The sequence below is a fragment of the Oryctolagus cuniculus genome, chromosome 5 (genome assembly GCF_964237555.1).
Source record: "Oryctolagus cuniculus chromosome 5, mOryCun1.1, whole genome shotgun sequence".
In the NCBI taxonomy this organism is placed as follows: Eukaryota; Metazoa; Chordata; class Mammalia; order Lagomorpha; family Leporidae; genus Oryctolagus; species Oryctolagus cuniculus.
The window spans coordinates 5,230,179-5,256,297 of NC_091436.1; the positions used below are offsets into that span (position 1 = coordinate 5,230,179).

At 39.1% G+C, this 26,119-nt stretch overlaps 1 protein-coding gene across 13 annotated transcripts in view; it reads right to left on the reverse strand.

Annotated features, from left to right (window-relative positions):
• QKI (QKI, KH domain containing RNA binding) overlaps positions 1–26,119 on the reverse strand; it is a 166,504-nt gene that overhangs the window by 67,687 nt on the left and 72,698 nt on the right. For all 13 annotated transcript variants that reach the window (XR_011388429.1, XR_011388428.1, XR_007923130.2 and 10 more), the window contains exon 3: positions 20,966–21,082. Coding sequence is in view for 9 of the 13 variants with exons in the window: in XM_051855180.2 (XP_051711140.1) it covers positions 20,966–21,082 (117 nt within the window). In the remaining 4 variants the exon portion in view is untranslated. The remainder of the gene's footprint in view (positions 1–20,965; positions 21,083–26,119) is intronic.

The following is a 26,119-nucleotide window of genomic DNA, read 5'->3' on the forward strand; positions in this document are numbered from 1 at the left end:
AAAAGTGACTCTCATTTATGTGACTTCATTGAGACCCACTGCCTGAAAGAACAGGTAAATTCATCAAAGACAGGATTAGAGACCAGCATTGTGGCACAGCAGGCAGGTTCAAGTCCTGGAAAATCCACTTCCAATCCAACTCCCTGTAGGAAAGCAGGTGAAGATGGACCAAGTGCTTTGGAAACTGCACCCACAATGGAGACCTGGATGGGGTTCTAGGTTCCTGGCTTCAGCCTAACCCAGCCCCAGCTGTTGAAGCCATGTTAGGAGTGAACCACTGGATTGAAGATCTCTTCTTGTCTCTACCTCTCTGCTCTCTGCAGTTCTGCCTTTCAAATAAATAAATAAAATGTTAAAAAAAAAAAAAAAAGACTTTAGTGACCATGTAATCAACTCACACAAGACAGAATGCTTCCAATCTGCACAGCAGTATACCACAGGAAACAGTGATAAGCGCTAAATCCTTAGGTAACTTCTGTAGCTACAGAGTGACCCCTATGTTCATCAAAGTTGTCCCAAAATATTCCTTCAGATAAAGACATTTGGCATCACCCACCTACCCACCCACAGAAAAGATGGCTTTCCAGCTAATGGGAATTTCCCCTTAATTGTACTGTAAAATTTTCTTCTTGTCAATATATTTAAACTTTTAACCTTTTTTTTTTTAAAGACTTACTTTATTTATCTGAAGGGCAGAGTTACAGGGCAAGAGAAAGAGAGGTGTCTTCCATCCACTGGTTCACTCCTCAAATGGCTGCAATGGTCGGGACAGGGGCAGCCAAAGCTAGGAGCCAGGAGCTTCATCGGGTTCTCCCATATGGCTGCAGGGACTCAAGGACTTAGGCAATTTTCTGCTGCTTTCCCAGGAGCCTCCACAGGTAGCTAGATAGGAAGTGGAGTAGCCAGTACTTGAACCGGCACACATATGGGATGCTGCTGTTGCAGGTGGCAGCTTAACCTGTTATGCCACAATGCCAGCCCCTGTATTTAAACATTTAACCAAGAATCAGATATGCCCAAGCTCCTCAATTAGAAAGTCTCATAATCAAAGCCACAGTAAAACAAGTAATTAATATATGATTCATCTGATTTTTAAAAAAATCTAACTGCCTACTCCAAATTACTTAGAATGCCATCATTCCTTTATTTTGGTGGTGACAGTCAACTTTTGAAGGTTTAGAATTAAAGACTAGAAAAATAAGTAAACGAAATCCAAACCTAATAGTCTATATGTTTAAAATATTTATAACATTTAACATTATTTAGCATATATAAGTATCTTAAAGATCTGATTTCCCAGGATAGGTCCCAACAATTATTATAGGCAGAGAGCCAAAGTATCTCTGTCTTTAACCAGTGCTACAGATATTTCTAATGCACTCTGAACAGCATACCTCTATGTTTCCTGGCTAATCATGTGGATAATATAAAGTCTTATGGAGATCAAGTGTAATACTGGATGCTCCAGACGGTTAATGTATTATGATTGAAGTTTGTTCTTTCCCTAAAAATTCCAAAATGTTAACATGCATTTCACATCCATGTTTCTCACCAGATAGAAAGTAGAATAATTTTACTGATCTGGAAAAATTGTGTGACCCTAGATACATATATATAGTGACATAGCCTCTATTATTCAAAAATCTATAAAGATCCAATATATTTTTCTAACCCTGCATTAAAATTTGACTAACAAAATATAACTATAAAAAACTGTATGTCCCTTACAAGCTTTCATTACAACCTAAGGCTGACGCCGCAGCTCAACAGGCTAATCCTCTGCCTTGCGGCGCTGGCACACCGGGTTCTAGTCCCGATTGGGGCGCCGGATTCTGTTCCGGTTGCCCCTCTTCCAGGCCAGCTGTCTGCTGTGGCCCGGGAGTGCAGTGGAGGAGGGCCCAAGTCCTTGGGCCCTGCACCTGCATGGGAGACCAGAAGCCCCTGGCTCCTGGCTTCGGATCAGCGCGATGCGCCGGCCATAGCGTGCCAGCCGCAGCGGCCATTGGAGGGAGAACCAATGGCAAAGGAAGACCTCTCTCTCTGTCTCTCTCTCACTGTCCACTCTGCCTGTAAAAAAAAACAACCTGTCTAGCAAAACGTAATTGTTAAAAAATGATACAGGGGCCTGAGTGGATGCACAGAGAGTTAAACTACTGCCTGTACTGGCTGCATCCCAGTTGGGCACTGATTTGAACCTTGACTCTATACTTCTGGTTCAGCTCCCTGTTAATGGGCCTGGGAAAGCAGTAAATGATGGTCCAAGTGCTTGTAAATACCTATACACATTTTGAGAAAGCTGGAAACAAGCTCTCTGCTATGGCCTGGGATAGCAGTAGAAGATGGACCAAGTCCTTGGGCCCTTGCACCTACGTGGGAGACCCAGAAGAAGGTTCTGGCTTCTGGCTTCGGATTGGCTCAGCTCCGACCTCTGCAGCCATCTGAGGAATGAGCTAGTGGATGGAAGACATCTCTTTCTGTCTCTGCCTCTCTCTGTAATTCTGTCTTTCAGATAAATAAAATAAATCTTTTAAAAAAGAAAGAAAGCTGGAAACAGCAGAACTGTTATTTTATGGGCCTTCCTAGGTTTACCTTACCAAAACAGAAAACTGACATTCCAGGGGAAAAGGGAGAATCTGTAAATAAAATTAGTATAATCTTTTTTTTTTTTTGGGGGGGGGGGGGGTGATTAAATTATTCCATGTTGGGATGGTGGTTGAACCAAACTACTATGAAATAAATGGTAATCCAATCCCAGAATCTACATCTCATAAATTGCAACTTATCTCAGTACAGATTAAATCTCAATGTTAACAGTTAATAATACCTAAATGTATTTCTTTCTCATCAAAATGTCAATAACCCGAAAGTCTTCACACGCTCTTTCTTACAATGTTTCTATCATTCATATACATTTTGAAAAATATATCCAGGAAATCTAGATGACTTAGAAATGAGTGTCAATCATATCTCTATTGTAAAAAAAATTAAAAAAAAAAACAAGCACATATGACCAACAAAAAATTCTGCATATATAAAATACATTATTTTCCAAACTTGCTTTTCTGAAGTCCTGAAAAATGCGGTAAGAATCATATGTCTCCCTTGACTACTTGAATCCTAACTGGAATCTTGCTCCGATAAAAACCTACTGAATTACTAATTTCTTCTACATTAAATATTAAAATGTATTGCTGAATTAAATAAAATTTATGCCACGGGGAAAAACAAAGAACAAGTTAGGGAGTGGCTCATAAAAGCCACTATTAAACTAAATAGGGTGTGGGGAGGAAGACACATGACCTGCACTGATCTTAACTTACCAAATATAGCTGTATATTATCACTGACATCAATAAAATTACCCTTTAATATCAAACAAAAGGGGCAAATTTTGTTTGTTTATTTTTTTAAAAAAGGTATCTGGTCTGGTGGCTTTGTGACATCACTTTCACAAGGCTGAACTACAACAGGCAGAATTTCATTTCTAGTGTGCTTCCAATTAGGGTGGTCTCTAAAGCACACTGCGTCCCAAGAGCTGGAGAACAAATGGGAGGCAGCAGCCACCTGGCAGCACGTCCCAACTCTCCCGGCGGTTCAGTCCCACACTAATCTAGATGCTGCTGAGAGGGAGCTCTGCTCCTGTAATTAGGGTTACTCATCACGGACTTTAATCTGGGTGGGCCTGATTTATTCAGCTGGAAGCCTAGAGCTTCAGCCTTCTCTACACTAGATATCCCAAACACTACCTGGGTTAGTTAAACAAATGCTCTCATTTCTCCTGGACCCTCCTTCCTAATCGCCTGCTGTGTGAACTCTGAACGAGCCAGCACCAATAATGGTGCCATCTCCCTTGACAAAATATATGTGCTCAGATGTGTGCTACTCTTTTCTGGTCAACTCTGGTATGCTTTTCACCTGCACTGAAATTCAAAACTAAAAATTTAAATATCCCAGTAAGCCACAATTACAGACTACTGCATGAAACACTTTGTTCCCTTTTCCTTAATTTTTAAATTATTTGCAGTATTTTTCTTTGGTACTGATTTTCAATTACTTATAGTATCTCATTTATTCTAATTTTTTAAAAAAAACTTTTCATTTCAGAATAGTTTTAGACTTACAAAACAGAAGCTGTCGTAGAGCTGTCAGAGTTCCCATCTACCTCACACCCAGCTCCCCCATTAACATCTTCCGTTAGTATACTTGTCACAAGTCACAAGCCACACCCAGCTTTAGGAGGTCACAAGGAAAGGGCTGCCTGGTCTGCTGCCTGCTCATGAAGCACCGGGGTCCTTGACCCTCGTCCACTGAATGCAGCTGTCATCTGCCCTCTGGACTACACTGTGCATGCCAGCACTCAGCAATCAGTGCGAATATGGCTTCCTGTCCAGGGATCTGTTCTTTTGCCTGCATCCATAAAACTGTGGTTGCAAGCTACATCATGATCTTACAAGATAAAAATCTCAGTTCTTTCAGAGTTCCCAAAAAAGGAAATTAACACTTGTAAAAGTTTGGGAGAAAACTGTAGAACAATGGATCACTCTTTTCAAACTCCTTCATTATCAATATTTGTGGTAGCACATATTGCTAAATGGCATGAAAAACACAACTGAGTAAAAACTGATAAAGAATTCTGAGAAAATTTTTAGGAACTCATTAATTTCACTCATTTGTCTTTTAATCTACAACACGAAAATATGAAGATCAGTCCAGGTAAAGCTACTTCAAGTGTAAATAAAACATCTATGTGAATTGTAAACTGTCAGTTTAATTGGTTATCTATTTTTCTGGGTGCTAGGTAAAACTATGGTGCTATCATTAAAAACAACACACTTTTTTTCTTAATCCATTAACCATCAATATAATTCAGCACATCTTCTGTTTATTAAACTTTGCTCATCGTTTTACTTTTCCCTTGCTTTTGATCTATTTTACTATTGTTTCTTGATTCTTAAGTGAAAATTTACCGTTCTTATCTCCTTTTACATAATCCTTTTTTATTTCCAGTTCCATTTCACTGTGGAATACAGAGCACACTGGAAATAATTTTAGATGCCTGAAATTTGTCAAGGCGTTCTTTCCTGACCAGGGTACATGATAAGTTTGGCAAAATGTTCCACATTCATTTTAAAAGAATGCAAACTGTCATTTTTGTGCGCATTTTTAAAACAATTAAGTTGTCTGCTGGGGGCACAAGTTAATCCTCCACCTGTGGCGCCCACATCCCAAATGGGCACCGGTTCTAGTCCCAACTGTTCCTCTTCCAATCCAGCTCTCTGCTATTGCCTGGGAAAGCAGTGGAAGATGTCCCAAGTGCTTGGGTCCCTCCACCAATGTGGAAGACCTGGAGGAAGCTCCTGGCTCCTGGCTTCAGATCGGTGCAGCTGTGGCCTTTGCAGCCACCTGGGGAGTGATCCAGCGGATGGAATACCTCTCTCTCTGTCTATATCTATCACTGTTTGTAATTCTACCTCTCAAATAAATAAATAAAATCTTTAAAAGAAAAAACAAGTTGTCTGCAAGTTGTACTGTTCAGATGATCTATGTCCTTACTATTTTTTTCTTCTTGCTTGATCAGTTCTTATGAGTTATGTTTAAAGTACAATTGTGGGTTATCTGCTTTTAGTTCTGGTAATGATAGTTTCATATATTCAAGCAATATCACTTGATATACACAGAGTTAATATCATGATCTCCCCTTGATGGACTTTTACACGTTAGAATGTTCATTATATACAACAAGGAAATCTGGAAACAGAATCTCTGGTCTTTCTGTTCTGTGTGTACTTTTCTTTTGTTGCCTGTTGCCCTTGCTAGGCTCTTAGTACCAACTGGTTGGAAATGGTCATATCAAATTACCTTGGTTATTCTGCGATCCAAAAGGAACAGAATGAGTTTTTACTGCTAAGTATGCTGTTAATATGTTTATGCATTGACAGACTTTATCAAATTGAGGAAACTTTCTTCTCTTAAAGTCTGTTGGAAGGTTTATCATGAATGTATACTGCATTTTGTCAAATATATTCCTATGCACTTGCAGATATAATCATGGTATTCTTCCTTTATTCTACTGAGAAAATAAATTACAATAATTCCAGATATTAATCTAACCTTGCATTCTCAAAATGTATCTCACTTGGTACTCATAATAGTGTCTTTTATATCACTGGACTCAATTTGCTAAGATTTTTTTTTAAGAACTTTTCCAACTATATTCATGAGTAATATTTTTTGTGGTATCTTTGCCTAATCTTGGTAGCACAGTAATACTGGCAATTAACAATTTGTGACAATGAGGTAGGAAGTGTTCTCTTATTTTTATGAAAAGCTGTATATATAGGATTCACACTACATCTTTCTTCAATTTGATAAAATTCTTTAGCATGGTCATCAAGGCTTGACATGTCCTTTATGGGGAGAAATTTTTGAATCACAAACTCAGCTTCTTCATTGATATAAGGATACTCAAGTTTTTCAATTTTCTTGGTAATACCTCGTTTTCCAAAGTTTAATTCTTTTCATATAAGTTACCTTACTTTACAGTTTCTCATGATATCCCCTTAATAGTCAATAATAATGCGATCTATTTGAACTGATAATATAGCCAGTAAAGCCTTCTGCTTGTTAATTTACTGAAATATTTTATTTTATGCACTGTAGTTGCCATCTGATGGTTCACTCCTCAAGTGCCCACCACAACGATGGTTGATACTGGCAGCCAGGAACTCAATCCTGGTCTCCTACATGGGTGGCAGGTGCCCTTGAGCTAACATCTCTACATCGCAGGATCTGCAATACTTGGAAACTGAAGTCAAGAGCAGAAAAGGGTATCTGATCCAGGAATTCCAATATGTGGATGCAGCTGTCTTAATGGCTAGGCCAAACTACCTGCCCTGGGCTTGTTAAAATCCATCTGACAACTCTGCCTTTTCAATTGGAGTATGTCTTCAGCTGCTTTTTAATGCAACTTTAGTAAGATTCTTTCAAATCTAGCTCCTCATTTCTGGTTTTCAACAGTTTTACTCTGATGTGCATAAGTAGATACTTCTTTGTGCTCATTCTGTTTGGTGTTTCTTGAGCATCTTCAATCTGTACATCTGTGTCTGTCATGAAATCGCTGAGACTCTCAAGTCACCCCACCCCCATACTCTCTCTTCTTTTTCTGAGACTCTAATCACGCACATGTTGGACCATTTGACATGTTATTCCTTGTATCTAAACTTCTGTTCTTCATAACAAAAATTTGCATTTGCTAGATTTTTTTTTTTTTTTTCGAAAGAGAGAGACAGAGAGAAAGGTCTTCCTTCCATTGGTTCACTCCCCTAATGGCCGCTGGGGCCGGCGCCGTGCCAATCCGAAGCCAGGAGCTGGGTACTTCTGACCAGTCTCCGGTGCGGGCCCAGGGACACAAGCATTTGGGCCATCCTCCGCTGCCCTTCCCAGGCCACAGCAGAGAGCTGGACTGGAAGAGGAGCAACCGGGACTAGTACCCGGCACCCCAACTGCTGGCGCTGCAGGCAGAGGATTAGCCAAGTGAGCCATGGCACTGGCCCTAAATGTTAGATCTTAAAATTCACATAATCCTCCCTCAGAAGTCCAACCAGTAAATTTTTCACTTGATATACTTTCATTTCTTTTTTTTTTTTTTTCTTAAAGATTTATTTAGTTGAAAGCCAGAGCTACAGAGAAGCAGAGGCAGAGAGACAGGTCTTCCATCCACTGGTTCACTCCCCAGATGTCCCCAGCGGTTGGAGCTGAGCCAATCTGAAGCCAGGAGCCAGGAGCTTCTTCTGGGTCTCCCAGGCAAATGAAAGGGCGCCTTCTACTGCTTTCCCAGACCATAGCAGAGAGCTGGATTGGAAGTGAAGCAGCTGGAACTTAAACTGGAGCCAATATAGAACGCTGGCACTGCAGGCAGCGGTTTTACCCACTATGCCACGGTGCCAGCCCCTATTTTTCAGTTTTAAAACTTCCTTTTAGTCCTGTTTACTGCTTCTATTTCTTTGCTAGGGTTGTCTATCTTTTTGATTTTGTCTTCCTTTTGTGAATTATTTTAACAGTTGTATTTAAAAAAAAATACATGTTTTTAGTTCCAAAATGTGGAGGTTGCTCTCAGCTGAATTTCTTTTGAGAATGTGACCCCTTTTTCAAATTTTAATTTTGAAATATATGCCGCCGGCGCCGCGGCTCACTAGGCTAATCCTCCGCCTTGCAGCACCGGCACACCAGGTTCTAGTCCCTGTCTGGGCGCCGGATTCTGTCCCGGTTGCCCCTCTTCCAGTCCAGCTCTCTGCTGTGGCCAGGGAGTGCAGTGAAGGATGGCCCAGGTGCTTGGGCCCTGCACCCCATGGGAGACCAGGAGAAGCCCCTGGCTCCTGGCTTCAGATCAGCGCGGTGTGCCGGCTGCAGGGCGCCGGCTGTGGCGGCCATTGGAGGGTGAACCAACAGAAAAAGGAAGACCCTTCTCTCTGTCTCTCTCACTGTCCACTCTGCCTGTTAAAAAAAAAAAAAAAAGCCAATTCTGCGTTCTGCTATTTTTCTTTTGAGAGCTGGTTTTGTTTTATTTGTAGTAGGCATCATCTTGACCCAACTGAGACCTGCAAACTTTGTTTCTTAGATGTCAGCTCTGGTTGCAGCTCACATTTTTTTCTGTGAGATGCTTTGAATCTGTCTACGTATGTGTAATCCAAAAGCTCAGGTAGAATTTGGGGGTTCTCTCGCTCTTTCCTTTCTTCTTCCCTTTCTGTAGAAGTACAGATTTCTCCAGGCTCGAATTAAATGCCACCTGTGATGCCACTTGACAAGCTTAAAAGTCAGGCAAGAAAGCATTCAGTGTGCTGACCTCCCTGCTGCAAGGACTAGCTGCAGGACGGGCCGTGCTTATGCTCCCTTCCTGGTTCATTGGGGTCGCTCTTCTTAATAGTATATCCATATTTTTGAGTTGCTTGTTCTAGAGAATTCAGTACACTAAGTAATTTTCTTATTCAATACTCAAAGCAGAAGCCCTTAAATTTTTATTTTTACAATTCAAAACTCTATAATCCAATACTCAAAACAATCAGGCAGTTTGGCACTAGTTCAAGTAGCAAATTTCTCTGTCCTGCCTCCTGCAACCAGAAACATTTCCTATATGACAGGGATACCTTTTATTCTCTATTAACAAGTGATGCAGCCTACCCAAAGCCCAGTGAGACTGACCCTTTTCTCGTGCTCAAAGTCCAGTTTCTTGGTCTTTTCCCCTTTAATCACCCTAAAACTGAGTGAGTCATTCAGTGCAGTCAGTGCTTCTGATTCACAAGAGGTACACACACACACACACACAACAACCAACACTGCTGCGGGCAGGTAGGAATGGGGGTGGGGGATGGAGATGGATAAATAATTAAACTTAAAATTCAGTATTGAAAGAAATGTAATTATGTATGAAAATGTTACAACAGCAGACATAAAAAATTTCAATTAACTCAAACATTTGATCATAAGGGTCACACTGAGTGTCTACAATAAGGCAGGCACTGTGCAGGTGTTGGAGATTATTAAGTTATTACCATTAGAGAATACTGTATTCAACTACTGGATACAGCAGGTACCTGAATGGAGACATGGACACGACCTGGGATTACTTGAGTAGGAAACAACTTTGAAAACATTGCCCAAATTGACAAAATGATTTGAAAAACCCAGACAGATCCAGAAAATAGAGTAGGTACTTAAAGACATTGCCAAAGATCACAACTTATGTGATATAAAGGATATTCTTTATTACTCAAACAATGAAACTTCCTGAAGCACAAATTACTCAGCTTTTTCTTGATACACTCGGATTTATCTGTTACAAAATAATGCTTTTATTAAGTAAATGTATTAATTATACAGACCAGCAACTGAAATCTAAACCCAGTTGAGAAAACCTCACAAAAATAACTGAAATACAGTTCTTTGATAACCTTACCTCAAAGCAATTTATTACAATATAAAATTTCATTTAAAAATATTACAAGATAGAATTTTCAGAAGGCCAACAAAGAGTTTTCTTAAAAAAAAAAAAAAAGCTTAATAGTAAACAATTGGACTCAGAGGAACAAACTTCTTAAAGGAAGGTGGGGGAATATTACTGAATTAATGTATGAAAATTAAGTTTAAAATAACAAGATAAATTTCAAGTTCATCCTGAATGCAGTAACTATTTTTCTCTTAGATTCAAACTACAACAGAACTCCTTTTCTTAAGCACAAAAGTTTTAGGAAGATAAAAACTCCAGGTAAGAAATAACAAAATCCTTACAATTTCACCCAAGTGTTCTATCCAACCCTGAATCCTTTATCTTACCTTTGGTCTCAGGCTGAACCTGCCCTATTTTCCCAGTTTAAATGATCAAGATGCACTTACTGATTCAATATTAACGAAACTAAAAATCAGAATTTCAAAGTTGTTTTAGATTTATAATTTCAAATGATTTAAACTATAAAAAAAAATCTTTAGTCTCAAGCTCTAATACAAAACATCTAAATGACATTTACGAATATTAAAAATATATTCTTTCTTAAATTAATGAACCTTTTGTGAGGTAGCAAGAAAATAAATATATAAAGCCTAAAAAACACAAAGGACACAACTTTCTGGAAAATAGTGTTTTTTACTCTTAAAGGATTTACAAAATACAAAGCTGTCAACAAACAGCTGGAAAAAAATAAAGTTAATTTTCTTCACCTTATGTCTTCCCAACAGATAAACTAGGGCATTATGGCTGCTTATACAAGTTTTAATTGAGGGCTGTCACTGTTGGGAAGAAAGTGCAAAACCACTACTTTCCACATCAAACAAAGCAGGTAATTAACAGCATTCTGGCAGGAGCCCTTATCAGGGAAACACACAATGGGTGCTAACTTCTCTCAAAGCCAATGCTCTCTTACAACAAAGCTGAGCTGGTGTTTCAGGGTCACATTCACTTCTTTGTTACACAAGCATAAATTTACAGCTCAGTCAGACACCTATAATTAAACACAAGAAGACCATAATGCTAATACTCAGGCTGGCTTGCACTGGGGGAGGGGGTGGCTATGGGGTTCTCTTCCTCCCTGTACAGATGATTGCCTTTCAAGTAGCTACAGTTCAGTTTTGATTACACAGCAATTAGATATGCAAATGTATAAGATCTGGAAAAATACTTTCTTAAACGTCACATTGTGAGCAATCAGGCCTATTCTCTTTTCTTGTATATACAAGCAGCTCATTAAACAACTATTGTCTAAAAAAATGTATCTGCCTTAAATGCCTTCTTTTTATAATAGTAAAAACATTCAAGATACATCTGTAGACCACACCCCTCCCAGCTACATGTCACAGACAGCTCTCGGCCAGCAGTTGGGGCGGAGGGTTGAAGAGGAGCATGCAAGTGACCAAAGCAAAACACTTTCCAGAATTCACAATATTTACTGAATACTTGGTGATCTGACAAGGAGTTTGTTAGAATTTCACATAAATGTTAAATGACATCCATTAGTAACAAAATAAAACAAAGATATTATAAAGTATTACTAAATATTCCAATCATTTGAGGAAAAATTATTTTCGTCTACTTGATGGGCTTGTATTGCAAGTCATGAGCACATCTCATTGTGGACAAGCAAACGTATTTTTGAGAGGAAACAAAAACGTTTATCCTTCACGACAATTAAAAACTGTCCTTTCAAATGTGTGGTTATGGCTTGAGAACTAGTATGATCACCAGTGTTTCTTGCTGAATGTGCTTCCTTACTGTCTCTAGCTTGCCAATTAATTTTACTTTCAGATTTTAAATTTCAACCTTGCTTTTTCATCTCAATTCTTACTCAACTAACTTATGAAGTGCTTGTTGGCTTTCCTTCTTCTCTTCCTCATTTTTGAAATTTAATTCATTCAATCATCTAAGAAAAACGTTGAATGCTTCTTCTGCACTATCTATTCATTCCTCTGTATCTCAGAAAATAAGAAACTGGCTGACTAAAATTCTGTCATAAGAATTTATTTTGTTCTTAAGAGGCATCAATTATTTCCACACTTCACTGAGGAACATAAATTACTGCTCTTGGAGAATACAGTCTGGGCAAGGAAACAAGAATAAACAATACAATCAGTACGAACACTACATTGTATATTTAGAGAATAAATGCCTTGAAAATCCAGCAAAAGGAGATTAGCAAAGACTAATGTGGAAATAAAATGAAATTCAGAAGACTGCTTTCGCAACACCACCTCCCCAGCTTACCAGTGAATCCCCTTCCTTCAACTCTTACCCAACTCCCTACAACACTTTATGATCCATTCTATTCACGTCCTGCCAAATAATTTCTGTCATAACAAATACATAAAAAATGTAAAAACTCTTCTACCAGTTACTTCTACACAAATATAACGCTCATGTACTATTTTCTACAATGACTATTTTCTGCTTCTAACTGTGACCTGTTCTAAAAACTAAACTCTTTAAAAATTTTAAAGTTTTAAAACAATGTGATAATAAAATTGTATTTTTGTATATGTTAGAAAGTCCTTAAATAATCATTAAAAAAAAGCTGAAAGTAACTAAAAGTAGGTAAATCAGGTAGTAGCAACAGGATATTTAACTAACTGGCAGCAAATGGGAAGCAGTTACATTTCTCCGCATAGAATACCATAATCTCACATATACTGAAACAGACAGAGATACACACACACACACACACACACACAAATATACCAAGATAACTAATGATAACAAAAAAAACTAACAACTGAAAAACAAACAGAAAGTGTGTAATTATATTTAGTGGCATATAAAGAGAGAGGGAACAAAGATTATAAAAAAATGGGCAAAACACAGAAGTATAAATTCAGGCAAGCAGTAATGAAGCAGCAGCAACAGTAATACTAGAGAGTACTGAGCTGTACAACTTTGTCAAACTGCTTGAGAGCAGAATGGAGTCAGGTTACCTCTCATACTCTTGTCTTAACCATAGCTGCTGGTAAGAACAAACTCATAAAGAGCAGGAATCCAGGCCAGCGCCGTGGTACAGCAGGTAAAGCCGTCACCTGTAGTGCCAGCATCCCATGTAGACCCAGTTTGCGTCCCAACTGCTTCACTACCAATCCAGCTCTCGGTTATATATGCCTGGGAAAGTGGGAAAGCAGTGGAAGATGGCCCAAGTGCCTGGAGCCCTGCGCCCGTGCAGCAGACCTGGAGGAAGCTCCTGGCTCTTGGCTTTGGATAGGCGCAGCTCCAGCCCTTGAAGGCATTAGGAGAGTGAACCAGTGGATGAAAGACCTCTCTCTCTGCCTCTGCCTTTCTGTAACTCCATCTTTCAAATAAATAAATAAATCTTAAAAAACAACAACAAAAAAATCCTACAGGCAAACAAAGGATCAAGTACTACAGGAAAAAAAAAAAAAACCTTCTGATTTAAATTTTCTTTCATAAGTTATCTGCTTCAAATACCACACAAAATTTCACTCTTACTCTAACACACATTAAACACGTATTTAAAGTGATATTTTAATTTTATATCAAAAACTTCATAAGGCCACAACACTGTGGTATTTTTGGCTCTGTAACAACCTGTATATTAAAGCAAAAAAAAAAAAAAAAAAAAAACCAAAAACCCTAAAAGTTATGTTTGCCTTCAAAATCAAGCATTAACAATTATACATGTTTAAAAATCATAAAGGGGCCGGCATTACGGAGAGCCAGTTGGAGTCTTTTCTGCTTTGTTTCCAATCCAGTTCCCAGCTAATGAGCCTGGAAAAGCGGAAGATGGAACAAGTGCTTCAGACTCTGCCACCCACGTTAGAGACCCAGATGGAGTTTGGGGATCCTGGCTTCAGCCTGGTCCAGACCCCCAGTGTTATAGCCACTTAGAGAATGGAAGACATTTCTCTCTCTCTCACTCTGCCTTCCTAATAAATAAATCTTAGGGAAAAAAGTTACAAAAATAAAAAAGAGCAATAAAAATTTTAGTGATCTTTCATAACTGAAGGAGTAGAAAAATAAAATTAGTAGAACAGATTAGGATGCCTAATAATCTATTGTTAGTATGATTGAAAAAATCATTTTCCATTCAAAATTCCTTGTTAAAGAATTGTGAAAAATTCGATTGATGCAGCATAATTATAGATTCACCAGTAACATTCCATCATCTATCCTATCAATAGGGAATTGAATCTTCTAAACAGAGAATTTGTTAGGTATAACACAACCACAAGGTGCTCAAATATTCCTTAACTAAATTGACTGCAATCCAATCAAGACTTAATTTTAAAAGGCTCATTAAAAAGCATCTAGTGGTAAAACGTACTCTCCTTTTTCCCTGAAACTCATGTCTTCATTTCATTAGACACGGGCAATTAACTCATCCTGGTATTAGATCTATGGCACAGTAATTAGCTCAAATTTTACAGGTTACTCACAATGTTACTTTACTAATGAAAACAAAGATTTATTCTCTTTGGGTTCATCTTTTTACCCCCCCTCAAAAGAATGTCTCATAAATTTTAATAAGCACACTTTAAATAACTTGAATTTTTATTTCAGATTCTCCCAAATCTTTCTTAACAGCATGAGCGAAGCAGCCAACTCTATAAAAGTGTGCTGAGACACTATGCAACCTGAAATAAGCATTTACTTCTTATTGTACTGCTTTATACTCTTCCATCTTAAAAAATAAAGCTATGGGGGCTGGAGCTGTGGCTCAGTAGTTAGGCTTCTGCCTGTGGTGCCAGCATCCCATATGTGTGCTGATTCTGGTCTCAGCTGCCCAATGCTGCTCCATCTCCCTGCTAATGGCCTGCTAAAGCAGTGGAGGATGGCTCAAGTCCTTCAGCTCCTGCACTCACGTGGGAAGACCCAGGAGAGGCTCCTGGCTCCAGCTCAGTGCCACTCCAGCCGCTGCAGCCAACTGGGGAGTGAACCAGCGGATGGACGACCTGTGTGTGTGTGTGTGTGTGTGTGTGTGTAACTATGACTTTCAGATAAATACATAAATCTTAAAAAAATTTACATCACGACAAGCACTGTCCACAATGGAGTTTAAGCCACACCCTGGGACATCTGCATCCCATGTTAGAGTGCCAGTCCCGGCTACTTCACTCCCAATCTCCCTCCCTACTAATGCACTTGACAAAAAGACAAACTCGGTTTTGTTAAAGACTTCTATTTTTGAGGTATCTAATTAAATAACCACAGCTGGATTTACATGTCTAGGATCTGCTCCTCAAAGAGCCTGGCGGTCAGCAAGGTGGAGGAAGAGCACTGAGGAATGAGGAAGTGCTCTCTTGCAATAAGCAAGGGATGATGCGGGACAAGAGCAAACGACAGCTCATCACCCTGTCTGTGCTTCAACTGTTCACTTGAAAATGAACTAAAACTATGTTAGAGCTGTCTGAAAGCTAGGTATTGAACAAGATCAACAAACAGGCTGTCTAGAGCCGCACGTATCTGACCTCATACCACCAGCCATCAAAGCCACTACAGTATGTCAACCACAGAACTGAACTCGCATGAGTACTTTCATCAAAGAGAGCTGAGAGAAAAGTAAGTTATTTCATAAACATAAAAAATTCTAGATTCTCCTGCATCAGTGAAATTTGCTTCTGCTATTACCACCAATACTGCCTTGAAACTTCAAGTGTGCTCTCCTACCACATCCATCACAAAGTCTTAGACATACTGATCAATTATTGTGTAAATTGACATAGGACAGAATGCAGAGTTGAAGAGGAAAATGCTAATTATAAAAAGCAGAATTATGATGGTATACCTCAAAAAGTTCATGAAAAATATAATTAAAATTTAATTTTTTGGAAAAACACTTTCAAATCTTTGCATTAATGATATATATGCATTACAAAAATACTACACATCGACTTCAAAACACAAAACAAAGTTTCAAAGATACTACAACTGAAGGAAAACAAAAAAGTCCACGGGGATTTTACAAAGCATGCTCCTATCAGCTTTACAGTCGAAGTTCCTAGCATTCACATTCAAGCTGTTCTAACATATTGGAAGATATCGGCTGGCGCTGTAGATCACTAGGCTAATCCTCCACCTGCTGCACCGGCACTCCGGGTTCTAGTCCCAGTTAGGGCCGCTGGCACTCCAGGTTCTAGTCCTGGTTGTTTCTCTTCCAGTCCAGCTCTCTGCTGTGGCCCAGGAAGGCAGTGGAGGATGGTCCAAGTGCTTGGGCCCTTCACCTGCATGGGAGACCAGGAACCCATGGAAAAGGAAGACCTTTCTCTCTGTCTCTAACTCTGCCTGTCAAAAAAAAAAAAAAAAAAAAAAAAAGGATAACGCTCCTAGGAATGGTTTATAATTAGAAAGAAACTGGAGTCAGCAGCCAGAGCTGAGAACAGAACCCAGATACTCTGATGTGGGGCACAGGCACACAGGCATCTTAATCACTAGGTTCAAACTTTAAAATTTTATTTATGTGAGAAGCAGAGAGAGAGAGACAGGGAGTGCTACCACTCTGCTGGCTCATTCCCCCAATGGCTAGGGGTTGGGCTAGGACTAGAACTGGGAACTCAATCCAAGACTCCTATGTGGAACTCAATGTCTTAAGCCATCACCATTGCCTCCAGGGTCTGTACTGGCAGAAAGCTGGAATCCACTGGTGCCAGGAATCACACTCAGCTATTCTAGTATAAAATGCAGGCAACTTAGCCACTAGGCCAACTGTCTTCTCCCTAAGTTCAAATTCTGACTGCCCGCACCAGTGCTGTGATAATAGTAAGTTAAGCCTCTGCCTGCGGTGCCAGCATGGCATATGGGAGCTGGTTCAAGTCCTGGTTGCTTCACTTCCAATCCAACTCCCTGCTAATGGCCTAGGAAAGAAGTGGAAGATGGTCCAAGTGCATGGGCCCCTGCACCCAGGTAGGGAGGATCGACTTCAGATAGGCCCAGTTCCGGCTGTTGCGGCCATTTGGGGAAGAACCAGTGGATGGAAGACCTCCCTCTCTCTCTCTTTCTCCCTCTATCCGTAGCTCTGCCTCTCAAATAAATAAATAAATAAATCTTTAAAAACATTTTTTTTGACTGTCACTTTCTGGCATGAGACATTTGGAAAATTAATCTCTTTGAGCTTCTTTGTCCTCACTGATAATACAAAAATACTAAAATGTAAACCCTGGGATGCAGCAGGGGATGTGCTCAGGTAATTGGGTCCCTGACACCAACACAAGAGACCTGGTTTTAAGTTCCTAGCTCCTGACTTTTGTTCCAACCCACACCCTGTGGCTGTTGTGGGCATCTAGGGGGTGATCTAGTGGATGGGTGCTGTTTCTCAAATAAAAAAATTTTTTTTAAAATGTAGACCAGAGCTGGGTGCAAAGTACATGCTCTAAATCAAAAGAAGTATTCATGAAAAGAAATGAGTTTCATTTGAGCACACTTTCTAACCAGGCCCTGTTAGGTATGCACACTCTGTTTCAGAGACGAAGACCGTCCCCACAGTGTGTTGGCTGGTAAGAAAAGTTTCTCACAATATCCCAAGCCCTGATCACAGCCTCTTATGAAGCCCGACTGCAATCTCTGCTCTCACCGTTCCATTTAGTATTTCCACACAAAGCCAATGCTGTTGACTCCATCAGGAATTCTGAAGTAATAAAGGGGCACATTAACCCACATCCTTAAAATCAGCAGTTTAGAATGTTGACAGTACTACCTATCTTCCCAAAAGAATTCAAAGCACATAGGATTTATAATTTCCCCTATTTGCTAAATCTTTTCAGGGGCAACTATGCCCTTCATTTATTTCCTGAGCTGAACCGACACTCCTGTTACACACTCTTTCTAGTACCTACTGCTCTGTGTCACCCAACACCAAGGAAACTCCACAATAGACATGAACAACTCTTGTTGAGTTTACCAGTCTTGTCAAGGACTCATGCTAGCAAATGGCATTTCTTTTATAACACTTTTGTTAAAAGTAAATTAAGATTTTTCTAGCATTCTTAGCTTGTACATATGTTGACAACTCTATAGAAAAGCCCATGAGAGTATTTTAGGCATGGAAAGCCTAGACACTCTGGGGGGGGGGGGAATGAAAGATCTCTTCGAGTGAGATCCCAGTGGAAAGAACGGGGCCATCAAAGAAGGAGGTACCTTCCTCTGAAGGGAGGAGAGAACTTCCACTTTGACTATGACCCTGTCTGAATAAGATCGAAGTCGGCGAACTCAAAAGGCTTCCATGGCCTTGGCAACTCATGACTAGAGCCTAGGGAGATTACTGATGCCATAAACAAGAGTGTCAAATTGTTAAGTCAACAACAGGAGTCACTGTGTACTTACTCCTCATGTGGGATCTGTCCTTAATGTGTTGTCCAATGTGAAGTAATGCTATAACTAGTACTGAAACAGTATTTTATACTTTGTGTTTCTGTGTGGGTGCAAACTGATGAAATCTTTACTTAATATATACTAAATCGATCTTCTGTATATAAAGATAATTAAAAATGAATCTTGATGTGAATGGAATGGGAGAGGGAGCAGAAGGGAGGGGTGCAGGTGGGAGCGAAGTTATGGGGGGGAAGGGAAGCCACTGTTAATCCGAAAGCTGTACTTTGGAAATTTATATTTTCTAAATAAAAGTTAAAAAAAAAAAAAAAAGATTAAAGCCAAATGACTTTTTCTTTATCACTCCTGAAATATACCTCAGTCTTGTTACTTTCATCAACAACTCTGGTATTTTATTTCCCAAAATAATAAGCAACAAATGACAATACTTTCAATTTTTAACCTACTCTTATTAACACTTTAAAAGCACACGAGAATAACTACAGCATGAACCAAAATGATTTAATAAGATTATAGAAGACATTCCTGGAGTTACAATCTATACAAAAATTCTTTAAAGGATTCTCACAGGATAATACCAAACATATAACAGTCATTCAAATTAACTTGCTATGTCCAAAGCAAATACATCTTAAAACATTCTAATAAAACTATAAATGTAATCTGTAGCTAAATTTCATTTTTTGATATCTTTACTATTTTTTCTTACATTATGTGTGATCTTTAAGCTTTCTTTATTTCACAAGTCAGTGGTAGATAGAAAACAAAAATAAATAAAATGTGTAAGGTATTTCTATTTGTGGTTAAGAACAAAGCAATCAAAGCCTTGATGTTGTAACACAGCAGGTTAAGCCACAGCCTGCATATGAGTGCCAGTTCTAGTCCCAGCTCTTCAATTTCCAATCCCTGCTAAAAGGCCTTGGAAGGCTTTGGAAGATGGTCCCAAGTATTTCAACCCCTGTCACCCATGTGGGAGACCCAGATGGAGTTCCAGGTTCCTAGCTCTTGCCTGACCAACAAGGTAGCCTGGGTCATTGCAGCCATTTGGAGAATGAACCAGCTGGTGGAAGAGTTCTCTTTCTCCTCTCTTCCTCTACCCCTCACCCCAGCACCACATTTCAAATAAATAAAACATATCTTAAAAAAAGAACAAAGACACCAACACAGAATTTGGAAGTACTAACCACTGAAGAAACAGAAAGAAAAGCTGTCAGAGTATGAGGTATTTAAAACACAAAGAAAATTGATCATATGAATATAAAAATAAAACAGAATATCTGACCTAGTATTAAGACTAAACTTACAAAAAAAAATCATTAACTGATCACTCACCATGTGTCAAACTCTGTTCTAAGTGCTTTACAACTCATTTAATCCTCACACCACAATCACAGATGAATGACATTACTATTCCTATTTTATATGATACAAGCTCAGAAAGATTAAGTCATTTGTCCAAGGTCACAAAGCTGGTAATTGTTAGAAACAAGACTCAAATCCAAGCAATCTAGTTGCAGAGCTAACTCTCATCATTCCATTCTTCTGTCAAAAACAGAAGAAAATGATCTTTATTCAAGTGTCTAACTGTGTTTCCAAGCTCTAATCCTAGTCTGTGTGAGTGAGTGAAGGTCCAAAATGACAGCTTTAATAGGAGCTCAAGGACTTGTTTAATGGATACATGTTAATCTTTTGGTGAAAACTGTCCTGTAGAAGTCAAGAGATCATTCATTGTCCACAGGCAACTAAATTAGTACTGTTAATGCCAATGCTACCTAAGTTCAAATATGGAAATTAGAACTTCACAGCCATGATTACCTGAAAAGATTACCACACGGCAGATTCAGAATATGCTTTTTTAAAGATGCTAATAAAAATGTCAAGAAAACATCTAAAAATTCTCAAAGAGAACTCACACACATCCATTAAAATATCTTTAAATTCTGTTGACAAGAATAGATTTAAAGATAATCAACATGGGGCCTGCACCATGGCACAGATTAATCCTCGCCTGAGGTCCTGGCATCCCACACGGGCACCGGTTCTGTCCCGGCTGCTCCTCTTCCAGTCCAGCTCTCTGCTATAGCCTGGGAAGGCAGTGGAGGATGGCCCAAGTGCTTGGGCTCCTGCACCCACATGAAAGACCACAAAGAAGTACCTGGCTCCTGGTCTCAGATCAGTGCACTCTGGCCTTTGTGGCCATTTGGGGAGTGAACCAACGGAAGGAAGACCTTTCTCTCTGTCTCTCCCTTTCACCGTCTGTAAACCTAACTCTCAAATAAACTAAATAAAATCTTTAAAAAAAAAAAAAAAAGATAATCAACATTACTGAGGCTTTTCCCCCTAAACTTCTTATCTTCAAATCATTTGTTTCAACTTTTCAAGCTTTTAGTTACAATATTTTTATATATTCACACCATCATAGTAGGACTACTTTCCAAACTGGTAGTTTCTCACATATAAATACAAAAATTAATACGATGAACTGAATTTTATTTCACTAAGTGAAAAATGATAACAAGGGAAAATAAAATAAATAAAAGTTTAAATTTATGAATACAGTATTATTGCATCTATAAAATACCTAGATATTTTAGTATCAGGATGGAAAAGTTTAAGTATATTATTCACAAAAAGATTCAACCTGTTTTTAAGTACTTACCTTCTTTTTATCCCTCATTGAGCCTTTGCCTCGGACCATTATTTTACATCCTGTTTCTGCTTCAAGTTGCTTAGCTGTAAGTCCTCTAGGTCCAAGGATTCTCCCAACAAAATTAAACTAGAAAAAAAAAAGTCACCACAAATTATTCATTTGCTAGAATTTGCAGCTCCCAAAATTATATTAAGGTATGCATGTATATTTCCTTTTTACTTAAGTTAAATGTTCTTTAAATTCTAATAACATCTACAGCCCTTATGAATTTCTTGTCAAGCACAGAGTATCACTATTGTTTCACCCATGTTTTAGCACAAAACTTTTATATGCATTAATATAGACTATGAATTAACAGCAACAGTATAGCTAAGACAGGTACCATATTGAACTATCCATCAACAAGTAATCTAAACCAGAATACAGTAAAGATTTTGATGAACTATCAGATGCCACTCAAGAACACAAATCCTTCCTATAAAACCCAACTGTTTCTTAAATAGCAATTGCACTACTTTTATGGAAATCCTTGGTGGTGGTGGTGGTGGTGGTGGTGGCGGGGTTCTGTATTATTTACTTAACAAATCAACTTCCAGGGAATTGCTGACAGACAAGTTTGAGTTACACACCGAAACATTGATGTTCAAATTTGGATTCCACCCTATGCTAAATGAGCACATGATTTTCAACCAATTCTTCGCAAAATTTTATGTCGGCATCATGATGTTCTTTTCTCTTTTCCATTTCTGCCTTTAATTTGTACTATTTTTTATCAAGAGCCTGAACTCTTCTCATGAATAGGACAGTGATATAAATTATCATATAAAAATTATCATCATCCCTCAACAGAAATTTCTAGTATTTATATACACAAGTTTTCTTTTAAGCCAAAAGGAAGAATAGACTAACTTTGAAACTGAAAAGTAAATTTTCTTCATTTGCATAAAAGACTCAAAAAAATGACTGGTTACCATCAGTTTAACAAAAACCCATGGGTGCTTTTTATTTATTTATTTAGTCAACTAGGCACTTTCCTTTTCTTGCATTCAAACATTCAGGGGCCCACCACTGTGGCATATCAGGTAAAGCAACCGCCTGCAGTGCTGGCACCCCATATGAGAACCAGTTCAGGTCCCGGCTGCTCTACTTCCGATCCACTCTCTGCTATGGCCTGGGAAAGCAGTGGAAGATGGCCCAAGTGCTTGGGCCCCAGCACCCATGTGGGAAACCCAGAGGAAGCTCCTGGGTTCGGATCGGCGCAGCTCCAGCCATTCCGGCCATCTGGGGAGTGAACCAGCAGATGGAAGACCTCTCTCTCTCTGCCTCTTCTGTATATAACTCTTCCTTTCACATAAATAAATAAATAAATCTTAAAAAAAAAAAACTTCCACTGCTTCAAACTTAAATATAAATAAAGACTTTAGGAAGCGCTCTAAAAGGGAAAAGCCAGTACAATCAAGATAAAGGAACAGGAAAAGGGACTGACCTTGAGGTAAAAAAAAGAATGTGATGTAATGTAAAAACTAAGCCACTTTAGTAGACAGTATTAAACTACTTTCTAAAAATGGTACACATCTGCATCCCCAAAGAGGATGAGAACTTTGTTTTCATCTTCTTCCTAACACTTCTTATGGCCCATGTTACTTTGTTACCATGCTGGCATCCCTCTGATTACTAATAAAGTCCAGTATTTTTTTCTTAGGTGGACTGGTCATTTCAGAAGTCCTTTTGAAGTACATCTGAAGTTTCCTATTTTCTACTGTGTCCTTTCCTTACTGATTTTTACTTTGTGAGTACAAGTATACCATATACCTTTTCCCAGCCTGTGGTTTCATGTCTCCTTTAATGGTGTCTTACGATGACTGGAAAGATTTTATTATTATTATTATTATTACTATTACTATTATTTTATTTGAGAGGCAGAGAGACTACTGAAGAGAACTGCCATCTATGGGTTACTCAAATATTGGTTACAGTTGTCAGGCAATGGGAACTAGAGCCAGGAGTTGGAAACCAGAAACACAAACTCAATTCCGGATTCCCACACATTTGGAGGCAAGAACTCAATCACTTCAGCTATCACCTATTGCCTCCTAGGCTCTGCTCTGGAAGGCAGCTGGAAAAAGAAGTGGAAGCCAGGAATCCAACCAGGCACATTATGTGATGTGAGATACTGGCATTCTCAACCACTAAGTCAAATGCTTGCTTGTCTAAATTTTTAATGTTAAAGTTCAAGTATCAACCTTCTCTTCACAGTTCATGTTTTCTGCATTTGTTTAAAAAAAATCTTTCCCCACCCCAATAATATCAAACATACTCTTCTGTAATATCTTTGTTAAACTTAATTGTTCACATCTTTCACATGTATGTCAAGTGGACACCAGTTTGAGTCCCAGCTGCTCCACTTCTAATCCAGCCTGGGTAAACAGTGAAAGATGGCTCACATCCTCGGGCCCCTGCACCCAAGTGGAGACCCTGATGGAGTACCAGGCTGCTGACTTCAGCCTGATCTAGCCCCAGCCATTTGGGGAATGAGCCAGCACTGTGTCTCTAACTCTGCCTTTCAAATATATCAATAAATTAAAAAAAAAAAAAAGTCTTTGAAACATGAACACAAAGTATCATTTAGTTAGGTCATTTTATTTCACTCAAGAATGTGCATCTTTCTGATAGTTTTTAAATTCTTATGTTAAGATATAATTCAAGGGACAGGCATTTGATCCAGCAGATGACAGCTAAGGTGCCTATGCTACCCATCAGAGTGCCAAAGTTCAAGTCCCAGTTCTGGCTCCTAATTACCTCTTACTGTCAGGGAAGACGCTAGGATGGCTCAACTAATTTGAGTCCCTGCCAACCACATCCCACAAAGGAAACCTGGATTGAGTTCCCAGCTCCTGGGAATGAAGGCCCAGTCCCAGCTGTTGTAGGCATTTGGGGAATGAATAAGGAGAGCTCTGTCTGACTTTCTGTGTCTGCTTCTCAAACTGAAAAGAAAAAAGGTATAACTTGTAGGATTTTTCCTATTACGTCTTCTGAACTTCACTTTCTATTCCTTGTGTACAAACACATAATTAGGTTTCCTTTATCAACCTTGTTCATTTTTCAATGATATACATACTGTTCTGCAGGTACTTCTGAATTCCTTATGTAAATAATCATTATCACATGTAGATAATGACAATTCTATCCCAACTTTGTATCTTTCTTTAATTCTTCTCATGTTTACATAACACTGGCAATACATCTCCAGCTCACTACAAATAAATGTGTATCATTTTTGACTTGTTCCAGATTTCAAGAAGTAATCCACTGATTTTGAAGATACACATTCTCAGCTGTTGCAGGCATTTGGGGAGAGAACCAGAAGACAGAAGGTCTCTTTCTCTTCCATTCAAATAAATAAAATTTTGGGGCCAGCACTGTGGTACAGCAGATTAAAGCCCTCGCCTGAAGTGCCAGCATCCCATATCAGGTGCCCAATCAGGTGCCAGCTGCTCCACTTCCAATACAGCTCTCTGCTATGGCCTGGGAAAGCAGTAGAAGATGGCTCAAGTGCTTGGGCCCTTGCACCTGTGTGGGAGACCCAGAAAAAGCTCCTGGCTCCTGGATTCAGATCGATGCAGCTCTGGCCGTTTTGCTCAACTGGGGAGTGAACCAGCCGATGGAAGACCTCATGCTCTCTCCTCTCTCTGTGTAACTCTGACTTACAAATAAATAAATAAATCTTTAAAAATAAATAAATAAAATGTCAATCTAATCTTAAATTGCTCAAATAAACTAAAGTTGATCAAGATGCACTATTTTACAAATTGCTACATTCACTTTCCTAACATTTGGTAATTATTTTAAAATTTACATTCAAGAATGCAATTGACCTGTTACATTTTTTCTCAAAATATGCCTCTTAGATTTTAGCATGAAGATTATTCTAGCCTCTTTTTCTACTCTGGATGAGCATGAGTAAGACCACTGCTATTTCTTATCTAAACATTTAAATAGAACTGGTAAAAGCCACCTAGGCCTAGAGTTTTCTCTGTGACAAGTTTTTTGTTAAATTGTATTTATTCAGAAATGTATCTACAGTCTAAGCTTGAACTGTAAGGATATCATATTTCTTTTTTCTGATAGTTTATCAACATTTCTTTTTCTGGATCATTCTTCTAGTCTTTTCAAAGAAATCCATTTTGTTTTTGTTCACTATGGTAGGCTAACTTCAAATATATCAATTCTCAATCCTTCATTGTCTTTAAGATTTATTTATTTATTTGATAGAGTCATCAACCTTCCATATGTTGGTTGACTCCCAACATGGCTACAACAGTCAGGATTAAGCCAGGTCGAAGCCAGAAGCCCAGGAACTTCATCCCAGTCTCCTAAGTGGATGGTAGGTGCCCAAGTGCCTAGAACATCTACTACTTTTCCCAGGCCATTAGCAAAGACCTGGATCAAATGTAGGCAGCCAGGAAAATGAACTGTGGCCCATATGGAATGCAGGCATCCCAGGCAGAGGCATCACATGCTACGCAACAATACCAGTCACGCCTCATTGTCTTCTTGCTAATGTAAATTTGTACCTTCTACCAATTCTAGAATCTATGTTACCACCATGATTTACTTTGGCCAACACCATATAATGGAAGAATGCCAATACAATAAAATGAAAAGAATGATGTATCAGTTGAAAGCCTAATGTCAGTCTTAGCTGGTCAAACTATCTTAGAGGCCTATTATTCCCATGTCAACAATCTTGGGCTAACCCGCGGGACAATAAAAGCACGTGACCCAGTCACCATCAATGTCCACAGCCAGGCAACTTCAAAAGCATAACTACAGACACAGGCCATTTATTTATTTGAAAGGCAGAGTAAGAGAGAGATCTTCCATCCACTGGTTCACTCTCCAAATGGCCACAATGACCAGGGCTGGGCCAGGCTGAAGCCAGGAGCTTCCTCTGGGTCTCCCACATGGGTCCAGGAGCCCAAGCTTTTGGACCATCCTCCACTGCTTTCTCAGGCACATTAGCAGGGAGCTGATCAGAAGTCAAGCTGCTTGCTGGGTCTCGATCTGCCACCCACATGGGATGTGGACAACGCAGGCAGCAGCTTTACCTGCCACACCACAGCAACAGCCCCAAAATGTATTTTCTCCATTTCAAACATAAGA